This window comes from Lepidochelys kempii, chromosome 7 (genome assembly GCF_965140285.1).
Source record: "Lepidochelys kempii isolate rLepKem1 chromosome 7, rLepKem1.hap1, whole genome shotgun sequence".
Taxonomy (NCBI): domain Eukaryota; kingdom Metazoa; phylum Chordata; order Testudines; family Cheloniidae; genus Lepidochelys; species Lepidochelys kempii.
In genome coordinates, this window is record NC_136386.1 from 37672247 (window position 1) to 37696515 (window position 24269).

The window sequence follows — 24269 nt, forward strand, 5'->3', positions numbered from 1 at the left end:
CTTGTCTACACTACAGGGGAAATTCAATCTAAGCTACACAATTTGAGTTGCGTGAATAGTGTAACTTAAATAGACGTAGCTTAGACCTACTTACTGTGGGGTCCACACTATGCAGTGTCTACGGGAGACGCTCTCCCGTTGGCTCCCCCTACTCTTCTCGATCCGGTGGAGTACAGGAGTCAACAAGAGAGCGATCTGTGGTTGATTTAGTGGGTCTTTAGCCAGGGTTTAGCTAAATTGACCGATGCATCGATCGTTGCTCGTAGATCCCTTGGTAAGTGTAGACAAGCCCTGAGACAAGGAGAGAGGGGGACAGATCTGGGAGCAACTGGAACCCGCAAGGAGAGTGAGAGAATGAATGAAGATCTGGGAGGGGGGGAAATGAGACTGGTTTGACAAGGAGTTTGGGATTGGGGGATGAGAAGCCTGAGAAGTGGACATGGAGACTTGGACTGGGAGGCAGGGGTGGGGAAGAGATAGGAATGGTACTTGGACAGATTGGAAGTGACAGGACTTGGTGTCAACAGGCAGAAAAGTATCTGACCTCTAGAGAACACTCTACTCCAGAGCCTGAAATGGAACCCCAGATTTCTGAGTTTCATCATTCCTTTGCTGTCAGTACATACCTGTGAAGCCCACTAGCAAAGTGTCTTATCCCCCTCTAGTGCTGGTCCACATAGAGGATGACAACCTATTACTGCTATCACTTATTCTGTTAGCCCAAGTGGTAGAGGTCTGTCCAGTGCATCTAAAGTTTCCAGCTCTGCTGATAACTCATGTAGGTGTTAGTATGATGCCATGTGATGGAATTTTTTTCCCTGTTTGCTCTTTAAAAGACTGGAAAATTATACACAGAACCTCTTCTCTTCCATCCCCCCACTCCCCTATTAATAAAACATTAAGGTTGCAAAGTTGAGCACACAGAAGTTAGGAAATGCCAGATTTATGGTTGCCTATGTAACTTTAATTCATCCTCCTTCTATATATTTATTATGATATGGTGTTTACATGATCACATACTGTTTTTTCCACAGGACCCTGGCCTAAGTCACTGCACAGATGGACCTGCTCTGGGGATGAATCAAGGTAGTATAGTGATGGAGGACTCCTACTTCATTAGTTGCAGAAGTTGGAAGACGTGGTAGTGCATGAGCAGGAAATTGCTTAAAGTGAGAGGATGGTCTCATGCAGGCAGTTAAATGCTGCCATGGAAAACTAGATTCTATCCTATCCTCTGCCACAGAGTTTCGATGTGATGCTAGGCAAGTCACTTAAACCAAATTTTTCACACATGATCTGTAATTATGCATTCTTCAATTTCTGGATACTTTACTTGAGGTCCTGGGGTCTGATTTGTAGAAGGGCTGAGCACTCACAGCTGCAACTGACGTCAGTGGGGGGAGCTGTGCTTTGAACTTAAATAATGCTGAGTACTCATAAATAGTGATCCATCGTAAAGCCCATGAGAAAATTAGTAATTCTGCCTTCAGAACAGGGTTTAAGTAAAGTGCAGTAAGTAAGTTTTAGGGCCACACATTGAACTGTGAAGATAAAACAAATTATTGAATAACTGCTCATGAAGTGAGAACTGTCCATTTTATGTACCGAATGAGACAGGGATCCTTTGGGGGGAAAAAAAAGTGTGATCATGTAATTAAAGACTGTCATAATGCATATGTATAAGAGGGCTGAATTAAGGTTGCACAGACAGCCTTAATTCTAGTATTTCCTAGCTTTTGGGTGCTTGACTTCGCAATCTTAATTTTTTAACATAGTTTTGTGTGTATAAAGAATATTAAGATCAGGAATAGAGATAATTGTCAAAGACTTATTTAGCAATAATCTCTCTTACTGTAACTTGGCTAGGTAAATATACTTAAAAAGCTTGCATTGTGTAATTGTAGAGCCCTGTCTTCAGATACTCTTTGCTCATCTTTTTTGGGGGGGAATGTATGGGCTTAATTTTGTTTCTTCTCAGTTTTTGGAAAGCTTGATAATGACTTAAAAAAAACTGAACAGAAAAAAGACTTCACACTTTAAATATATTTATACTTTAACTCAGACCTTTTAGTTTCAAACGTAGCATGTACTTAGCCATGAGTGAGGGAAGTATACTTCAGCTTGGAAAGGAAAAATTCCATCAGAAATGTAAGTGTGCACTGAACGTGTTGCTTTCAAGATTCACAGGAATGTGTGCACGCATCTGTATTTATGGAGATCTACACAATTAAATAAACTTAGCTGAGATTGCTGTAACTACATTTTTATGAGTTTGTCTGTTGTAATAAAACACGGACAATAGCATTCTGCATAAATGTTGTTTGTATAATTTTACAATATAACTAGGGCATGATACCATGGTTGTAAAGCACTTGAGATCTACTGATGAAAAATACTATATAAAAGCATAAGGTGGTATTATTTATTACATTGTTTGGTCTTTTACTGTATTTGCTTACAGATTTATCTTAACATCTGAGAACGTTGTAATTTCTTTTGCCTGTACTTCATTTCAGATTTTGCTGTTCCTTAGCCTGTATCAATGGAGCACATTCAGGGAGCTTGGAAGACCATCAGTAACGGTTTTGGATTTAAGGATTCTGTCTTTGATGGATCAAACTGTATTTCACCTACTATTGTTCAGCAGTTTGGCTATCAACGCCGAGCTTCTGATGATGGCAAGCTCTCAGATACATCTAAGACTAGTAATACCATTCGGGTTTTCTTGCCTAACAAGCAGCGCACAGTGGTAAGTCTACACAAGCCTCATGTATGGCTACGTCTACATTACGGTCTATTGGCAACGCTGTGTAGTGTAAGTGTAGCTACATGCAGCAGTCAAAAGTGTACCACATCCACACTGCAGTATGTAGCTACACGTGTCAGTGAAAGGCTCTGGCAGAGGGGAGGCAGCAGGGAAAGCTTCAGCAGCTGCGTGCTGCTGGAGCCTTTCACTCTGGCGAGGAAAAGTTCTGGCTGGGAGGAGGCAGCAGGGAAAGGCTTCACCTCTGCCAGAGCCTTATCTTGTGGCAGGGAAGGGCTCTGGCAGCAGGGAGGTGCTGGAGCCTTTCCCTGGTGCCAGAGTTTTTCCTGCAATGGGGAAAGGCTTCAGAAGCAGGGAGGCAGTGGGACGCTACATGGCTAAAAATAGCAACGTAGACTGGGAGGGACGGCTTGGGTGACTAGAGATCCATGTAGGATGTGTATTTGAGTCTACTTCAGATGTATCTGTAGTTTACTCACCTAAGCAATGCCTCACAGTCTATACTGCTATTTTTACCTGCGGTAGGGAGACTGTGCATGTACGTCGACTACACGCCTCCAAAAGAAGGGAGTGCTGAAGCATCCTATGAGATATAATAGACTTTTACTATTGTTAATGTGTATGTGGCAACAGAAATGTTAAATAAAACTGGAAGGTTGGTCTATGTTTAGGAAAGTCACTGTTAGTCCATTAATCCTAAAGGCTATATTTTAAAATATAGCATCTTATTCTGATGCAACGTTCTACAATATACATGTGTAGATTACATTCAAATATTTAATGGCAAGAGATTACAGTAGTGGGCTAACCTAATTTACAGTACTGTTGCAGAACTATCCTAGCCTATGTGAACTCAAATATATAATGATTTTGTCACAGGTTGCTTCAACATGGATCCCTACAATGAAATATATTGAAGATAGATTGAACTTAAACATTGCTTGGTCTTTGTTCCAAGCGGAGCATTCCAATAATACGCTAAAACTCTATCCATTGCTTGAAATCCTAATTCATGTTTTGTCCCTTCCCTCAACATAATGCCATCCACCCACTCACAGTGCTGTCATTTCTGTCTGTGTATGTGTCAAGTATAAAACATTCTGTCTAGCATAAAAACAGTAAACTACAACAAAATTTCCTGACTCAAGTTGATATATTACTGTGGGTGTGACAGAAAATATGCCTGTCTGGCCTGTTAGGACAGCATGCCATGAGCCAAAACATTAAGTCCCAGCAAGTCCATTGTTGTATACCACAAGTTAACTTTTGTAGACAAACCTTCAAAAGTGAACTGTAAAGCAAGTGTGTGGTGGTTTGTTTTTTGTTTTTTTTCTTTTTTTAAAGAGTGGAATGGATCCTTTGATCTATATAACTGCCTCAAACATTTTCTGAAAAGCTTTTTTCTGCTTCTACGTTAGGACTTACTGCTTTTCCTGTGGAGGACCTGGAATGTGACCTCATAGTTGGAGGTAGAAAGTTGAACAGGAGGAAAGGATGAGACTTAGGCTGGGAGAGCTGTAACTCAAATTTCAACCTCTGGTTCAAACATCACATTCCAAGCCCAACTACTGCCAGTGTTTCCTAGGGGGAAAAAGAAATATGTTTGATATTTCTTATGTTAAGCAAGCAGAATTTTTTTCTTAAATCTAAGGCGGTCTTTTCTCATAATAAAGGAATATCCAGAACAATTTTTGTTGGTATGAAAAACAAACTAGCCACAGTAAATATAGCAAACCGTTACAATAAAGTGATTGTGGCAATCACCAAAATACCTCCTTCCAAAACTGATGAGAAGATATTGACAAATTCAGAATGCCATACACAAAACCTGTATCATCTGCCTTTGTTTTGGCTTCTCTTTTGGTCAAGATCAAGTGGCATGTTGAGCCAAAGGGTCATACAGGCATAATTCTTGAGTCTATTGTAGATCAAGTGGTAGGGATGCAGCATTAAAAAGTTATATATTGCATCCAAACAGAGAAATACCATCCAATTGAGCATAAGACATCACAAACTTGTCCAATGTGCTCATGGGCATGTAGATTCAAACATTCAACCTTACATTTCACTTCCTTTAATGTCAAGGCAAACGAATGAAGCAAACAGTGGCTTAACTTCCTCTTATTTTCTGCTGACCGTCCTAGAAAGCAAAATAACTATTATAATGAAATTTTTTTGTATGGAAGGATAACTTTTCTTTATCTTGAAGTTTTAAATTCTTACAGAAGCCCAGAAGTTGATGCACATGATGCAACCATAATTTCCACTAAGCATAGTAGTTTATTCTTAAACATTTAGGGAGGGTAGCAAAGGCAGGTCTCCCCTTTTAAATGGGGGTGAATATACCATTTGTTAAGGAGGTTCACAACTGGAGATGCTTCTGGATCATAAGGGGTAGCACTGATGGCCAAAAAGCACTGCTATGTGCATCTGATCAGACTTACAGCCTTTCAGTTTGAAGGGAGACCTTGCCACAGTTACCCATGTCTTTATCCTATTGAGATTTGACAATGCATTCTATGGGAGCTGCATTAGAAGACCATTCTGAAATTGCAGCCAATGAGAGAGCAGCAATATCAGCTATCCGCATTGGCTGCTGATTTGCTTTTGGGTGCCATTCTGTGTGGTGTTTGATCTTAATAAGCCCTGTATGTATGGTTTGGGATCTGGCTACTTAAGAGACTACCTTTGTCTCTCCGTTGTCACACCACCTCAAATCAGCTAAGGTACTTTCAGTTTCACTCAGTTCCTGGATTTGAAAGTTTGGGAACTGTTCTGGTGGCACGATGATTGAGTTCATTGCTCCTTCACACATTGATCTGAGAGCTCCAAATGTGTTTACATTAAGGGCATGATGTAAGGCTCATTTGTTTTCTAGGGAAAGCTATATTGGATGGATTTTTGGATGGATTTGTTCAGTTAAATTCTGAAGGAAATAGTATCTCTTATTAATCTGTTTTAGCATTGCTCCTAGAAATGCTTGTACATGTCATCAGTGTGGCATGTTAGGCACACTTTTTTGAAATTTCAGTCTCTATTAATAAAAGTGCTACTAAGTCTAATTTCACTGTAGTGATGTGTAGAATATGATGTGTCTAGTCTTGTGTAGAATATGAAGATCAGAAAAATGGTATTTTAAACCCTTTTATGTCCTCATTAGAGTTTTGAATTGGCTCTTGTTCACAGGTAAATGTGCGGAATGGGATGACCCTACATGATTGTCTTATGAAGGCGCTCAAAGTCAGAGGTCTGCAGCCAGAATGCTGTGCAGTTTTTCGACTTTTTAATGAACAAAAAGGGTAAGAAGCTGTGTACTAAATCAGAGAAACAGTTTTAACATTCTGTTGGATTTTTCAAATCCTGGTTTTAAACTAGCAGAAACTGTGGTTTCTTCCCCCATTTTTAGAAGTCTAACTTGGTTGTGAAGACTCTCTTCATGCTTTCTTTGCTCTTCTCAGATTTCTTATTCAACAAGCCATGCCTTAAGCATGCTGAAATGATGTAAGAAATTAAATATTAGTTTTATTTAAATGCTCATACTCCTGGGGGATTTCTACACCACTGTATATGCGCAGATTTTTTTGCTTCCCTGCAGAAAAATTACTTTCTGATGGGGAAACAAAGAGAAGCCTCAAGAGCTGTTATGTGTCCCTCCCCAGGAGTGTGGGCACATCATTTTGGGTGCCTGGAGCAGCTGGTGGAGAGGTAAATCACCACAGTGGGGGGGGGGGCCCTGGCGAGACCCCGACCGATGACTGACTCCTACCCTGCGCCAGGCTCAGCTGCTAGTCCCAGATTGTCTGGGGGCAGGGGAGGAAAGGATTTTCTTTTCCCTGCAAGGAGCAGCCAGGGCTGGGTCAGACCCACCCCCAGAAACCTCCCCTTGCTGTAGGAACCCCCAACGAGCTCCTGTGCATTCAGATCCCCCCCACCCGAACCCCCCAGTGATCCACCCGCACCCAGATTGCCCCACACAGAACCCTCTCACCCCACACCTGGATTCTCCCCCCAAGCCCCTCCACATTTGGATCTTGCCGGACTAAGCCTGTCTACCCACATCTGGTGTGCCTGGCACAGAGGGACAGGGTCCTGGGGTGTTTCTGGGGCAGGGCCAGCCTTTGTGCTGTGTCAGGGTTGGGTGCAGTCTCACCACCAAATCCGTGTCCCAGGAGGGCAAGGGGTTTTGCAGGGTGATCTCCCACCTCCATGTGGCCAGTGCTCCCCACTGCCATGCTGGAGCCTCTACATTTATTTATTGTCAAATAAAATTTGCAGAATTTTAAAATGTGTGCAGAATTTTTATTTTTTGGCAAAGAATTTTTAATTTTTCGGTGCAGAATTCCCTCAGGAATAATAGTAAGGATTTTATATACACCATGAAATATGTCTGCACTTCTATTTCAAAACTGAAGAAGGAAAAATCTGAGTTAGCTGCTTTTTACAGACTTCTTTATATCATTCTAATCTAGCTAGATTGTGTGTTCAAATTTGAACACACAATATTTTCTTCCTGCATTTGAAGATACATACTTCAGCATTATACATGCTTGATTCTCTCAAATAAGGATCCTTGTATTCAATTTTAATGTTATAAATTCCTGTGGAAATTTTAAAATGTTATGGATTTGAGTCTCATCTCAGGTATTCCTTTGCGTTCTGTAGGGCTGGGGGGTGCTGCTATTAAATGCCAAATGATTATTTTACAAGCAGAGAGTGTGAAGGTATCTCGTTGAGTTAATGTATTAACTTCACACATCAGAAGACTTGGGCTCAATGCTTTTTGAAGCCACAATTATGAGACAGTCATTTGTGGGTATTAATCTCTGTGTAACTGAGTCTGTATTGAGATCTCAAGTAACTTTGGCGCTCAAGCACATAATATGGTTTCTATATCACTAAACTTGCCATTCATAATTTGGTACATTTGTTCATAAAGAGATTTCTACTGTGCCCATCACCATAACACCTGGATGCCTTTTATCTTATAAAAACAATCATCAAAATATATGACAACCCATGTAAGGTATTTAAACTGCTATTGCTGAAAAATTGGAAATCACGTACAATTCTGTGTTGTTTTTTAAAAACAAAACACTGAAATACCATTAATTCTAAGAGATTGCTTGTATTTGTTTTCATCTGGCTGATGAATCTTGCCCGTATGCTCAGGGTTTAGCTGATCGCCATATTTCGGGTCCGGAAGGAATTTTCCCCCAGGGCAGATTGGAAGAGGCCCTGGAGGTTTTTTGCCTTCCTCTGTAGCATGGGGCACGGGTCACTTGCTGGAGGATTCTCTGCTCCTTGAAGTCTTTAAACTACGATTTGAGGACTTCAGTAGCACAGATATAGGTGTGAGGTTTTTTGCAGGAGTAGTGGGTGAAATTCTGTGGACTGCGTTGTGCAGGAGGTCAGACTACATGATCATAATGGTCCCTTCTGACCTAAATATCTATGAATCTATGTTATAGGAGCATGTATTACAATTTACATTATTGAATAGACCTAATTATTCTCACTTCTCAGTTTTTTTTCCTTTTTAGCAAAAAAGCACGCTTAGATTGGAATACAGATGCTGCCTCCTTGATTGGAGAGGAACTGCAAGTAGATTTCCTTGATCATGTTCCACTTACAACACACAACTTTGTAAGTTTAGTTTTCTTCTGTTTTTTGAATGCAGGTTCAGTTGACTTCTTAAACACGGGAAGCAACTTTAAATCTTGATGCTACAGTATTCTCTCCCAATAAATTACTATTAATTTATTAATCAATAAAACCAGAATGACAACAACCCCAGATTATTTACGGGTATTAGTCCCCTAATCTCAGTAATTTTTTTCAGACCTGGCCTAGAACATGTGTCAATGCCCTCTTTTATTTACAATAGTAGTAATGAAATAACAACCTGACAGAGGATCAGAAGCAGAGTTTTTTTTACACTCCAGTTGACAGTATTTTCTAATCCCAAAACTGAATGGATGTCTTCACCTTAGTCTTTTATTTCAGAAAATTGAATAATTTCTCTTACATATTCAGTAAAGTTCGCATCACTTATGCAAAGAGAAAGTATTCATGGTTTCTTTGGCACGCATGTTTGCTTTTTTTGAAGGTATCAGCTGGACAATGATTGTTGCTAGAATAAGGTGTTGCTTTTTGGGCTAGCAGTAGTCCTAAGCATAGTCATGAAATGCCTGTCTCTGGTGACTGATGGTCTTCGTCACCTGGGTTTAACTGTGTATATGTGCATGTGCTTCCAAGGATATGGCCTTCTTGGAAGGTGGTTCAGGATCTGAAAATGACTTGCATTTGGAGTCTGGATGCTTCGGTCAAAAAAATCAATGATGAAGCCCACTTATAGAATCTGTTATAGAGGCTGGTTGTTTTTTTCAGGATGTTAAGCATGTTGATGTCCTGCAAATTCATAACATCTCTTTGCCAGGCTGTGTATGAGGCTATGTTCACAATTCGACAGAATTTTGTTCTGTCAGGAGGTGACTCGTTTTGATTATAGTTTCTTCCCAACAGCATGCTATGGGATTCCTTTGCTTGGGATCCAGTCAATACTGTACTCAACAGAGATAAGGCAACAGATATATCCAAGCAGGTTTGGAGTTCTGATCTATGTCAACTCTAAGTCTATGGTACTTAGAAGCAAAAGAAAGCCAGGCTACATTTAATTGTGTGGGAGGGGAGAACAATAAGGTTGGCTCTCAAGGCCTTTCTTCCTTCTATCAAGATGGAATAAGGCCAAATTTTTTCACAATATGACCATGCATTATCTAAACTGATGGGCAACTTCATTCCAGTCTTCTCTGACAAGATTTGATTTTTCTATAGGGATATTGGATAAAGACTGAAACCCTTCTGATACATCAGGCAGGGCTAACAATTTTTTTTAGCAGATTGTCAGTTGGAAAGGTTATGATTGACATAACGATGCCCCATTTATTTGATCCATTGTTCTGTCTGGGGTAGACCGCAAGCGAACTTGTTTGTGACCAGGCAGAACAGAAAGTGTAAAATCTCTTAGATTTGGATCCTGCCTTAATTGTACATTGTGGGGGAAAGGACTGTTATATGCCTTGCTTCCCAAAAGTCTTGGTAAAGAGATGTCAAGATGTTTAAAAACACGGAAGTTCACCTAAAAGGAAATTTGCCATAAGGAATATAACTACTAAATAGCATTCTTTTGTGCATAACATATTGATTACTTTTATACACGCAATTCTATAACTGTTTAAAAAAGAGAAAAGAAAAGTCCAAGGTGAAGTGATTGGTGCTTTACATTAGGAGTCTAAAACGTCAATGAAGGAAGTCAATGTCAAAACTCCCAAGCACCTTATTGGAAACAAGATGGTGCTCTGAATCTTGCAAGGATACACTTAAATTTGAGAATTAAATAGCTAGGTAAAGAGCTCACTAAATGTCTACAAAATATCCATAATTGTAACAGCACAAATCCACAGACTTTCTGAAGTATAGTGTTAAGTTCAATATTTGGTGTGGAACAGTTTTATAAAAAGTTTTCATTCATGATTTTACAGTTAATTTTTGCCAGATCCTTAGGTATTCATCCAAGCCACTTGACAGAGCTGGTACCACAAGGGGGTGTGAGAGTGTGTGTACACACATTTTAATCATTTAACTTGTGTTTTAGGCTCGGAAGACATTTCTAAAGCTTGCCTTCTGTGACATATGCCAGAAGTTCCTGCTAAATGGGTTCCGGTGTCAGACGTGTGGCTACAAATTCCATGAACACTGCAGCACTAAAGTCCCAACCATGTGTGTGGACTGGAGCAATATCAGGCAACTCTTGTAAGAGCTTTTAATTACTAATACTAACAGTCTCTGTGACTGAAGAATCTCAGACTCAGTCTTAATATCAGTGAGAGTTATGAATTGGTGAGCAGTGTAATATGTAAAAAGATTTGTGTATTGACGTGATGAAATAACCATCAGTATCTGCTCCCAGCCAGTTTATGCAATAGGACTATTGCCATGAAATATATTAGGCTCTTTTTGTAAAATATTCTGGGACAAGCAGACCCAGACATGGCAAATGTCCAGCTAATTTCTGTAATGTCACCTCAAAGTTCATTCAACATGGACGTATGCAAGAGTTCCTTGTACAACTCATTTTTGTCTCAGGCCTGGTTTACACTGGGGGTGGGGGATTGATCTAAAATAAGCAACTTCAGCTACGAGAATGGCGTAGCTGAAGTCAACGTATCTTAGATCGACTTAGAATCACTTACTTCGCTTCCTTGCGGCATGGGATCGACGGCTGCTGCTCCCCCATCGACTCTGCTTCCTCCTCTCACCCTGGTGGAGTTCCGGAGTCGACAGCAGAGTAATGGGGGATTGATTTATCGCGTCTACACTGTTCACGATAAATCAATCCCCGATAGATTGATTACTACCTGCTGATCCGGCGGGTAGTGTAGACTTGGCCTCAGGGAAAAATTAACCCTTTTGACATAGAGTACTATTGGTATTATGGGGCTTTTGAAAATTTTACCCCAGATCCCATAGTCCTTTTGAAACTCAATGAAATTTAGGTTTCTAAGGCCATGTCTACTGTAGTCCTTATGTCAGCAAAACTTTTGTCGCTCGGGGGCGTGGTTTCATTGAGCTGGTTTTATTATGTCGACGGGAGAGCTTTATCCCACTAGCATAACGCAGTTACACAAGCACTCTTAGAGCGGCACAGCTGTATTTGGTACAGCTGTGCTGCTGTAAACTTTTAAGTGTAGATATGGCCTAAGTCACTAAGGGGTTTTTGAAAATGTTATCCTTGTTTCATATTAGGAAGCTGCGTAACTAAGTGTAACTAAGTCAAATTTAATTATAAATAAAATAAATTTAATTATACTGCTGCAGAATCCTAATGCAGATGCAATTAAACCTATTTAAATGAATAAAATGGTTCAAGTACATCTACATTAGTAGTTTATATTATTTTAACTAAATTTAGTTGCGTAGGTATGCACTTTCTAATGTAGACCAGCCCAAATAGTGTAGGATAAATTGTAGGATTCAGAGCTAACTTCTAAACCTTCCTTTGCACTAGCAGTTTGGTGTTGAATGTCATGCCAGGAAAGGCTAATACCCAAAGTTGAATTTAGAAGTAACACTTGAAAAAAATCATTAGGTCTGTAAGGGTTTATTTGTCATAGAGCACACCATAAGCTTAAAGACAGAGCAGGAAAACAAACTGCATATAAATATGGATAAATCTAATATCTTGCATGATAGAAATCAATCATAACACAAAAATAGGAACCTATAATCATACCCTTTTTTGTAGCATTGATCAGGATGTATTGTAGTACTTACTTAATTCTTTTTGTTGATATTTCAGATTGTTCCCTAATTCAAATATCAGTGACAGTGGTGTCCCTGCACTACCTCCCTTGACAATGCGACGGATGCGTGAGTCTGTCTCCCGGATGCCTGTTAGGTAAACTATTTCCATTACTTTTTGTTTTGGGAAGTATAGTTTTAATAAAATGGAATGATCATGTAATACTGGTGATGGACAGAATGCACTAAAACAATATCACTTCAGTTTTAAGGCTGAAATGCTAATATCTCTTTACATATAGAGATTGTAAATAAGGTGTGTAATATCCCCCTTTTCTACAGTTCCTAGGATTAAGAAACACTTGCACTTGAGATTGCTGGCTTTGAATTTTTAGTCTTGAGGTTTTAAATCAGATCATTAAAGGTGTGGGGATTTTTTTTTAAATATTTGAGACTATTGTCTTTTAACAATATCAGTATCAAAAAGTAATATGCTGTAGAATATAAGTTCCTTCAGACAGTCCTGTGCCAATAGCCCCATTAGAGCACAACTAGTCATGTAGTACATATGTGAAAATGGATGATTCATTTGTTTTGCATGAGTCATATATAGAAATTTTTAAAACACCATCAGTTTTGATACTACTGCATATTCTTAGTTTAACCCAGTGATTCTCAAACTTTTGTACTGGTGACTCCTTTCACATAGCAAGCCTCTGAGTGTGACCCCCCCCTTATAAATTAAACACACTTTTAAATATATTTAACACCATTATAAATGTTGGATGCAAAGCGGGGTCTGGGGTGGGGGCTGACAGCTTATGACCCCCCATGTAATAACCTCATGACCCCCTGAGGGGTCCTGACCCCCTGTTTGAGAACCCCTGGTTTAACCTAAGTAGAGGGGTTTAAAAAGGAAACAAAGTGTATAATAGGTTAAAGAAAACATACTACTCTTGAAATTCTGAAAATTAAAGAAAATTTGTGTGGATTTAGATGCTAAATGCATATTGTTCTCCTTCCATGCAGCATGTCCTCTGACCCTTACTTCAGGCTTGGGTCCCTTTCCCTGCAGTATTGGAGGCTGATGAGGTTAGGCCAGGCCAGAAGTGTATGCCCCTCAGCTTCCTCCTGACAAGACTGTCTTTTCAGGAGTGGTGCAAGCCCATTTCTGTGATCCCAGCATGTTAACTTGAAACATTGTCTTTTGGGGGATCTGCAGTAGTAACTCATTCCTTCTTGACCTCCTATCCCACTTGCAACCCGGGTAATAGCAAATGGATTAGGGATGCATCCTTGTCATCTTTTGTAAATAGTTAGTTACTTCAATCTGGCTATTTATGTGATTTAAGGTAAACAGGATTTGGTTGGCCTTTAATCCTGATTGGTAATTCTTTGCTTCAGCTGTAATCCAGTACTTGGCCATATGTTAGACAAATTACATTCTTTATTTAACCACTGTTGTTTGATTTCCATAGAACTGTATAGAGCTCCTTTTAGCTGGTATTAGGTTTCATGACTTCCTCGTAAGCTGTTCTGCGTGATCAGTTGAACAGTCCCAGCAATCTACTCCCCCTTCCCAAACTATAATTTTCATAGCAAATAAAAACTATTTTTTAAACTCCTAAAAATTGACGAGGCTTGAAAGAAGGTTCTTGCTTAAATTTCTCAGATCGGAATTAATTCTAACTGAGCTAGTATTTTAACAATTGGTTAAATATGAGTCGGCAGGAGTTGAAATGAGGAGTAACAAATTAAATAATGGCAAAAATACCACAGACTGCTGCTGAACGTGCCAGGCGTGTATTGCCAACTGTTAAGATCTTGCTTTAAAACCCTTTGATTTTGTTCCTAAATTAAACTGGGCAAGATCCAACTGGCTAAATAGGATTAGTTCTATTTGCTGACTAAACTTCCTGGATTCTGTGTGTCTTTGTTTTTAGGCAAGATGCTATACAGTAATTTGCAGCTAGTATAGAAAGAAAAATGAACTGTGACTTATTTTTCCTCTCTCCTCATGTCAGTTCCCAGCACAGATACTCTACGCCTCATGCCTTCACATTCAACACATCAAATCCTTCCTCTGAGGGCTCCCTGTCCCAAAGACAGAGATCTACATCCACCCCGAATGTCCATATGGTCAGCACTACCATGCCTGTAGACAACAGGATAATTGAGGTAATATGCTGAATAAGAAACTGTGTAGAGCTCATCTAAAACTACTACTGGTTATTTAACCAGTGTTTTAATCATGTTGTTGCTATTTTCTTCTTAACATCTTCCCTTAGTTTGGTAAGTGGTGAAAGCCCAGGGTGAGCAACATCTGCCTAGAGATTTAAGTATCTTATCTTTCATGCTTGCAGCCTCTCACCTTTGCAAAAACTTTTAACAGGTTTTGTGCTGCTTTACAGAAAATTGTTGGAGCCTAATGTTCAGAAGTTCAACAGATCACTCTTACTGCGCAAGAGCAAGACCAGATTTGCTACACAGATGCTTACTGTTCGGTCCTTTGGAATGTGTTCTTTGCCATTTAAAAAACATAAACTCACAAGCAAATTGATAAATCAATCAGATGGTGGTGCATATCTGCATGTCATTTGCAAAGAATGAATATTAAAGGCAATGCCTCTTGTGCTATGCAGCCCATTAGACCTATACTTAGCATTAAGCACCCTAGAATTAGGTGGTAAGTTTCAGCACAGCTGAGATTCACCCTCCTGCAACTTGCTTTCAGACTTCTATTCTTTTTGTAGATTGGCAGTGCAGTCAAGCCTGAAACAGGTGCTCTAGTTGCTATTAGGTACTATTAATGTTAAAACTCACTGGGGGTCGGGGGGGCTTGCAGGAAGAGGAGCATGACCTGCACAGTTCCTACCAACCAGAGCCTTTATTCTAACAGATTTTGGAACTTCTCAGGACACATCCCTAGCTGCAGAGATTGTAAGATGCACAGAAAGGCTTGTTGCCTTTGGTTCCTCTCTGGCATGCCTCCAAAAGGGCTCATGAGGGAGCGTATCTTCTGAGCACCTTTGGACTCTACAGCTGGGGAAAGATGCCTGTATGGCAGAGCTTCTGAGCTCTTTTTGGAGCAGAGGCTATGTTCAAGCTGGGCTTTATGGGGCTTCCGTAATAATTGTGTAGTACACAGGGCTTTGACGGATACATTGTCATGTTTGTGTTTCATATACTGTGATAATGAGATGCCAGTCTTTCTCCCTTCTCACCTTTTTAATATCTTAAAGGGTTGTGAATGAAGTAATGTAAATGTGCAGTCTTCCAGAAACAAATAGCTTTTTACATAATCTCTGGAAGGTGTTTCACACAGTAATTGAATGGAAAAGATTGGTTTTTAATAAAGTAGTTTTCAAAAATGTGGGCATTAATATTCTCTCAGTAGTTTAAAACTATACTTAATAGAGAGAAAAATATGACCTGCACAGAGCTAATGAATAAAGCTGCTTTTTCTTTCCTCAAGTTCCTGATTGTTTCTGTTCTTTTATTCATTCATCTTAGCAACTGAAAACTATTATTTTTTACTACTTCCTCTGTTCTTTTTTTTTATTTCTCATTGCTTTGTATTAGAACAACAGCTTGAATGCTTCTCCCAGTTCCTGGTGCAGACGATTTTGTTTGAGGGGAAGAGTAGGTATTTTTCTTCGTGCCTTTGCTTTCTTGCAATTTAACAGCATTTGTAAGACTGTAAACCATAGTAATGGCTAAGTGAAATTATTAATCTAAAATTGGTTTAATAAAGATGTTGGTATGGCATGTTTGGTTTAGTTCAGTTCTAATATGTGAGTACTGTAATTGGAGGGGATACCTGGGCAGAGTAGTTTCAGTCATGGGTTAAGTTGATAATTCTACAGAAAGTGAAATTCATCCTTTGTGTAAACCCATTCACTTTAGTAGGGTTTACACTAAAGATGCATTGGCCCCACAATGTTTAAAATAATATCTTGTCTCAAACACGTCCTTTAACGTACTGTCTGGCCTTCTCTCTGGGAATTGTTTTGGTGAATTATAGCATGGCCACACCAAGATGATATAGCCAAGTAGAAACCAAGATTAAATAAATAGTGTGCTCATGGAGTCACATAGCTTGAGGCCAGAAGGTACCACTAGATCATCTAGTCTGACCTCCTGTAGATCACAGGCCACCAACACCACCCAGCACCCACGCACAAAGTCCAACAACCATAATTAGATCAAAGTATTGCAGCCCACAGGAGACTAGACTATTATGTGCCACAGCCAGAGAATAGGAGGGACTCAGGTGCACCACTACCCAAAGCCCCTGCTGTGGCAGAGAAACGATTGTCAGGTGTACCCAGATAATCCTGGCAAGTGAGCCACTTTGCACTACTTGTACTTCACATAAAGATTAGGTGTAAATGACAAATTATAGTACTGGTGTATAATTATATGTATGGGATTACTCAAAAGAGCGCCTATATTATTTCCTTGACTAAAAGGATTCAGCAGAGGTTAATATTTTCCCTTTAGCCCAAACTGAGATAAAATAAAATTATTGAAGTACAGTAGAAGTGCTTTTTTCCTTAGAAATCAGGTGTATGTGTATGTAAATCTAAAAATGTAACTTTTTAAAATGGTTTTCTTTAAAGTAGGTGAGTTTTTCAACTCATTTGACTGAAATTACACTCCTGGGCAGCTGTACAAAATCCATCACTGGTACTGATTGCAGATTCTTATAAAGTTTTCTGCTTTGTGCCTGGTTGTCTCCGTTCTTGAACGGGTAGTGTAATTCAAGAGTGCTTCAAAGAGTTAGATTTCTGCACATTGTAATCTGCTGAAGGTTAGAGCAGAGAAGTACAGCAGAAATGTGTGAATATTTTGATTCAAAACACAGGTCATAGGTCAAAGTTTGTTACTAGCCATGACCGCATACCTTTCTAACTGAATCTTTAGGAATTATAATTAAGACAACTCTTTAAAAATACGTTGCTTACCTTAATAGAGTTAGTATGGATCATTCATAAGCCTTCGTGTAGGGTACTTGTAGGTTGTTCTGCACTGCCATGAAATCTAAATGTCATCTGTGGATAGTTGGTTGGAAGATTTGAATTGACTTCTATTAATCTTTTTTAATATTTGACATTTTTGTAGTGCATGTTCCTGCTTTGTGTAGTACTTAGCCATTTTGCCTTTCCTGTACTTACTTTTGTATGGGATATGATTTAGTAGAAGGAACAAGTTGGAAAAGCTGCTTCTGCCAGAACTGACCCTGTGCATGATTACAGAATTAAGTGCTTTAAAGTTTGTGTGGCATGAGGTGAGGGGAGGAGAAAGGCCAACTCTGGTGCAGTGTAACAACCTATTTTTAGCTTATTTGTAGAGTTGTGTTTCGGTCAGCGATGTAAATCTTGTGAGAACTTATTTACTTTGGTATTAGAGTACAAATCTCAATCTTTTGCAGTCTCACATGGTACAGTGGGTGTATGTACTTCCAAAGTGTCTACTGGTTTTAAAGTTTGTTCACATTCTAACAATATTCCCCATTATATGTGTAAGGAATCTCTCTCAATGCAGTGCCAAAATAATAATAATTTTCTAAATGCACTCACTGTAGGTAGTAGGCCACGTTATGAATTATGTACCTATCTGAAATTCAGGGGTGCATAACAGTTTCACAAGACAGTACAATGGCTGGGAATATCAAAAACATGTTTAGTATTTTCTTTGACACAAAGGTTCTTATTCAGCAGGAGCCATTGTATAGCAATATAGTTTAACTTCCCCATGAAAATTATGTAAATTAATTGTGCAAGCTCATGATTAGAGCCAGGTTGAAAAGGGGGCAAACTAGATGTTTTCAGCAAGTAACAGTTGGATTCTTAAATGATTTCTAAAATATCCAAAACATTCTGTTTTGGAAGATACTGGTCAGTAATCTGGTGCCCTGAATCAAAGCTCTTTAGCACCATTTCATGGGTGATCTATGTTTTCTGATATCTGATTTCCAGACCCCTTTCCTCCCTCCACACTCTGTGTTTGACATCTTACTGAAATGTTGGGGTTTTTTTTGTTTTAATTTTATTTTCTCTCCCGTTTTAGGATGCAATTCGAAGTCACAGTGAGTCAGGTAAGATTTCTATACATAAAATAATTATAATTCTTTCTTTTACTCAACATTTATTTTCTCTTGTTCATATTTCCTGCTTTGTTTTTGTGTATTAAGCTTCACCATCAGCTTTGTCTGGAAGTCCCAACAATATAAGCCCAACTGGCTGGTCTCAACCGAAAACCCCAGTGCCAGCCCAAAGAGAGAGAGCTCCTGGATCCAACACACAAGAAAAAAACAAAATTGTAAGTACTGTAGTATTTGTTTTCAGACTAATCCTGAAGGAGAAAAAGAGGGACTTTGTGACAAAATTCCAGTTTTTGAAGGCCATAACTGGTGATGAAACTATTGGGAATGTTCTGTTTAGTTTGTGTTGAAATGAGATGACCTTGTACTTTAAATTCCTATAACAAATCACTGTGTGTAACTTCAAGTTCATGTCCCATGTAAAATGTTTGTAGTACTGATTCAAGCATTATCATCTGAGTTTTTTTTAAAGGTCGATATATTTTTTGAAAGATACTAGATTTTTAAAATTGTTTGTCTTCATTTGAAACTTCCTTTGGCTTTCATTGAAAAATGATGTTGACAGTGTCTGTTCAATTTAGTGGTAAGTAGTTAAATGAAATTTGTTATGAAAATTGAATTTAACAAAATGCAAGTGTTCTTTTAACATCTTGGTCTAGTAGTTTAGGCCTGTAAGTCTAAGGCTATGTCTACACTACAGTCCTTAGAGCGGCACAGCTGTACCACTGCAACTGCGCTGCTATGAGGTCTCCTTTATAGTCGCTCTATGCCAATGGGCGAGAGCTTTCCTGCCAGCATAATTAAGCCATTCTCAATGAGCAACATTAACTGTGTTGGCAGGAGTGCATCTCCTGCTGACCTAGTGCTGTCCACACTGGTGCTTTTGTTGGTGAAACTTACGTCAGTTGGGTGTCAAGAATGATGATGTTCTCATGCACTGCTCTTTCTTCATTAGGCTCTGTAAGAGAGTATTTCCTAGTAATATATGTATCCTGCTTTAATGTAAGTCTTGCTCATAAACTAAGCTATGCGCTTACATGATCGTCATGGTGCAAATATATTACTTTAAATTATTCACCAAGTGTAGTGCTCACGTGTTGTTAACAAGTCAGAGCTGCTGTGTTCATTTTTAAGGAAAAAAAGATTTGGAATCAGGAATGCATTTTTCATTCTGTTACATGCTTTCAGATGCATGAAATAGGATTAAGTCACTTTGTAGCATCCTTTTAAATGTAAGGGATGTCAGTCTGGTGTGAAAGGTGATTCACCATAGAGCCGATATTTTTGACATGAAAGGGCAATTTTGAATTATTTTAAATTAGGAGGTAGAGTGATTTTGTAGTTGTTGGTCCTGGTCTGGGACTTGGGAGATCTGGGTTCAGTTCCTGGCTCTGCCACAGATTTCCTTTGTAACCGTGGACAAGTCCCTTTGTCTTCCTCTTTCGTACCTCAGTGTTGCTGAGGATTAATTAATGCTTGTGAGGTACTCAAATACTGCCATGAAGGTCTTGTCTAGATGTATGTATTTTGTACACTTCCCCAAACTTCCTAATCAATGCTTTTCTACTTGTGCTGTTTGTGGTCTTTGGGTAGTAGGCCACTTTTCCTTAACAGTTGCTGGAGACACTGTCAATACCTTAAATATCTTTTAAAAATAAAAAAATCATGTGGTATAATTTCAGATTGTCCAATTACATATTTCATGTGAACAGGAACAGATTGCGGTAAAGCAGATAACTAAATATGTATTTTTGTCAGTAACGTCAGCAAAATATTGACCAGTGGATGGTATGCACCTAAATTACTTAGATGCTTTGGAAAATAAGTCCCATTGAAATGGAACTTGTGCTCCTAAGTCACTTAGGGGCTTCTAAAAATGCCAGACTAGTATCTTGTCAGTTACCATGGGCAATGGGTAGGGCCCTGCCAAATTCACGGCTGTGACCATGAAAAATGCTTCACGGACCATGAAATCTAGTCCTTTTTTTTGTGTACTTTTACTCTATGCTATATAAATTTCATGGGGAGACCAGTGTTTCTCAAAATGGGGCTTCCTAGCCAAAAGAGGGTTGGGGGTGGGGTTGCAAGGTTATTGTAGTGGGGTTGTGGTATTGCCACCCTTACTTCTGCACTGCCTTCAGAGCTGGGCAGCCAGAGAACGGCAGCAGCTGGCCAGGTGCCCAGCTCTGAAGGCAGCGCCCCATGAGCAGCAGCACAGAAGTAAGGGTGGCAATATCATACCATGCCACCCTTTCTGCTGCGCTGCTGCCTTCATAGTTGGGTCAGGAGTCCATCAGTTACCACACTGAAATTTCAGATTTAAATATCTGAAATCATGAAAGTTATGATTTTAAAAGCAAATAATTAAAATTGACCAAAATGAACCATGATTTTGATAGGGCCCTAGCAATGGGTGCCTTTTGAAATGCATTTAATAAACATTTACATTTTATTCAGGAGCATTTTTAACCAGTAGCTGCTCTTATAATTTTTAAGAAGTTGATAGGGTCTGTAAACATTACATTAATTTAAAAAAAATTTCTTTACTCAATTGTCTTTGAAGATCTAATATCACAGTTCTGCTTTTCCCTTGCAACAGTTGATAACGTAAGGAGCCAAAATCATCCAGGTAAATGTTGTCTACCTGTTTTTGGTTTTGAGGTTATCAACTGTTGTAAGAGGAACATTGAATCCTGAAATGGGTCCTGGAAAGAAAATGGAGGAACAAACTGGTATGTGTTAGAATACAAGATAACATATTAGCAATTGTCTTTGCATTTAGCAAAGATCACCCAGAGTGTTGCAGTTCTGCAGTTCATCTTTTTAAGACTTTATGAGTCAAGTTGAGTGTATTTTTAGGTACAGTCCTTGAAACATATTGTCCAGGCAGCTAGCCATGTTAATACTTAAGAGAGCTGTCCCAATGGTTGACATGCTTGTACCTTAAATATGTATTTGTGTTCCAGAGGCCTCGTGGACAGAGAGATTCAAGTTATTATTGGGAAATAGAAGCAAGTGAAGTTATGCTCTCAACCAGAATAGGGTCAGGGTCTTTTGGGACTGTTTACAAAGGCAAATGGCATGGTAAGTACTAAACACTTAGTTTTGTATTTTTTTAAAATGTTGATACTATGAAATGGCAGCTATCCAGAAAAAGATAAACTCTGTAATAATACTCTGCACTTTTAGTACTTTTGGTCTGTAGATGTGCACAAAATATTAATTTTCTTGTTTAGTAACTGGTGAAACTGAGGCACAGTAAAGTCATGACTTTTCCATGGTAATGTAGCAAGTCCATGGCAGAACTGGGAATAGAATCCAAATCTCTCAACTCCATCGTATGTTTAATATGCTAAAACAGACTTGCCTTATTTTCTTCAATCTAATATGCTCTACAATAGCTTTATTCCTGAAAAGGATATTTAGTTGCTAGCAATGGAGTTTGTATAAAGAAATTCCATATCCTGACGCTAAAGATACTAACATAAATGAATTTTGACCTACTGAATTTTAATTAGTTTAGTCATCTTGGTGATCTCAGAGAAAGGAAACAAGCATGTATGACATCTGCAATGGAATTTGGATATGGATGGGAAAATATCTGTTTACATGAGTTTTACTATAAGGTGCATAAAAATTGTTACAGTACTTGTAATTGCCAAGTCAATTTAGGCCTCAAATGTAGGGCTTGTGGGTTTTTGTTTTTTTTAAAAAGCCTAAGATCAATAACAATTTTTCCATAGTTAAAAAAACAAAATTAGATTCAAAATATTTTTAAAGGAAAAATATTCCCTGTATATTTTACAGCTCAAATGTTGTATCATCGTCAATGAGGATTGGACAGTTAAACTGAATAGGAATTGGTTATAAATAATTAAACTGATTTTCGTTGTCCAAGTCAAGTGAAATATAGAAACAAACCATTATAACTGGAGAAAGTCAATTTTTAAAATATCCTTCAATGTAAAATTTTATTAAGAATCTTTTTTGTTTTTTACCTGACATATGCCCTTTACTGAGTTACTTTTTGGACCAGATTTTCAGGAAGTTTGGTTTTGTGATTGCACACCTTAAATATATATGTTGTGTGTGCACAGTATGGGTAAAGTTGTACATGCAGTCAATTATATAACAATAAATGGTTATTTGTATGCTTGTCAACTAATAGGGTCTCACATTTGTGCTAGCTGCATGAGGAAATTTGCCCCATTTTTAATAGATCTCTTCAACCATACTGAATAGTAACAAAATGACTTTTTTCTCTTCAGTTATATATAAATAAAAGTTAAATCTAGTGAGATACAACAGAAGTCACAACGTAGGATCCAGTTTGGTTCTAACTTACAATGTTTTTCTGTGAAGTCAAAATCAGCCTTGTTTACTTTACTTAGGTCTGATTTAGGGTGTGTCACTGACTTTGTTAAACAGCAGCTTTCTGGGAGAGCATGTTTTGGCACACATGCTTTTTAATGCAGTTAAATACTGTGGTCTTAAATCATTTAGATGGGTTATTTTCCTTTGAATCTTTTTCTGTGTAGGTTTGAGGAAACAGCAAGCTCATGCTTCAGTTAATGAAGTCACGGGCCTCTCTGTGTCAAACTGTTTTGATAGTATAATCATTGCACTAAAAGCTTCCAAGCAGGAGCTAAATAAAAGGAGACAAAATGGGCAGATTGCTGTAACCTAAATAGTGTTTCCAGACCAAGCTAGAGGCACCGTAAGCATTGCTGATTTGTTCAAGAATAGGGGTGTGACGATTTGAGGAATCTGTACAATTTATGAATTCTGGTTTATGAAGTTGTTTATAAAATTGCTGCATCAGGGAGTGCCTCTATGTGGCTGTGGAATCCACCACTTGCTGACATGGGCTGAAGCATGCACTTACCAGACAAAGGACTATGGAGAGTCAATAAACTTAAATATCTTTACTCTGATCGAACAGTTGGCATACTATGGAGATTAGCTGGAGCTGGGAGAAGATACTCCAACTTGTGTTTAGGCATCTGGTGAAGTGAAGAGTGAGGAAGAAAAATTAGCAACAGAACAAAGAAACTGGTTGGGGAAGGGTAGGAGGATATCTACATTTGAGAGACTCACTGAGACTGGAACTGGAAGCTTTGGACAGGTGAGGGGAAAAGAGAGGCATACTTTCATAGCAGGGTTTCCCTGTTTAGCTATGGAGCAGACAAGCTCAGAGAAAACTAGCTGAGCCGAAAGACTCCATGGGTTCAGAATAAAAATTGTGAGCTGCTGGGGAAGTATCCTTGGCACCCCAAAGGACTGCCCAAGCCTAAAGAACTCTCCAGAGTGGTGAGGAAACAGAGGCGGGAGAAGTGTGTGTTTCATCTAGTTTTGTGTTACCTTATGCTGTTAAGCAAAGAATGATGGTGTGTTAGATAGGCCTGGAACGAGATTCTGGCTTTAACTTTGCATGGGCCCTAAAGAGGTAAACTGTAAATCAAAAGTGTCCACACAGCTCAAGTTCTGACAGAGCGTGTGTTTAAGCTACAGTGCATTCTGAGTGGTTAGCACTGGTCCTATGAGCAAGGCAATTGGACGATGGGTATTTTGACTCTTGGAAGATGGTGCTATAACAGAGGATCTGCATCTTGAGAGTGTTTATAGAGACTCCAAGCCAGGATGGTGCCTGGACTGTGTTCAGATTCTGGAGGCTTAAAGCACCAAGGGCCCAACAATCTGCCGAGTGTCCAACTGGGGTCAATTGACTAGATCTGTAGTAAGAGGCTTGCTGATCAATGGACCATTGAAGAGCACAAGTGTGAGGGCTATGTTGAGAGATTCTCTGAAAAAAATGTCAGAGGCTTATTTAACTCTTCTTGCTTTGCCTTCAAGGAAAAAGGTGAAATCAGTAGATATTTTCAAGTATATACAATCACTTGCAGTGTTTTATTATAGTTCTCTTAAGGTAATCTTACAGAGAGGAATGCATGCTTAACTGGATGGATATCCTGTGTTTTTCCAGAATGTTCTGATGAAAGGTTTAAGTATTAGTTTTGATATTAGCACCACTTCTGTTACAGACTGTCAGAGTCCATTTGGATCCTGTCGTGTCCTGCTAACATGCCTCTAGCTTTAAAA

General features: G+C 38.9%; 1 protein-coding gene across 13 annotated transcripts in view; it reads left to right on the forward strand.

Moving 5' to 3' along the window:
- The window catches only part of RAF1 (Raf-1 proto-oncogene, serine/threonine kinase), a 96969-nt gene that overhangs the window by 30380 nt on the left and 42320 nt on the right, over window positions 1-24269 (forward strand). For 8 of the 13 annotated variants that reach the window (XM_073352235.2, XM_073352230.1, XM_073352240.2 and 5 more), the window contains 10 exons: window positions 2517-2749; window positions 5951-6063; window positions 8305-8407; window positions 10419-10576; window positions 12123-12221; window positions 14089-14242; window positions 15647-15706; window positions 18137-18164; window positions 18261-18388; window positions 21137-21254. In XM_073352235.2, coding sequence (XP_073208336.1) covers window positions 2543-2749; window positions 5951-6063; window positions 8305-8407; window positions 10419-10576; window positions 12123-12221; window positions 14089-14242; window positions 15647-15706; window positions 18137-18164; window positions 18261-18388; window positions 21137-21254 — 1168 coding nt within the window. In that variant the 5' untranslated portion in view covers window positions 2517-2542. The other 5 variants (XM_073352233.2, XM_073352232.1, XM_073352241.1 and 2 more) reach the window with 3 other exon arrangements.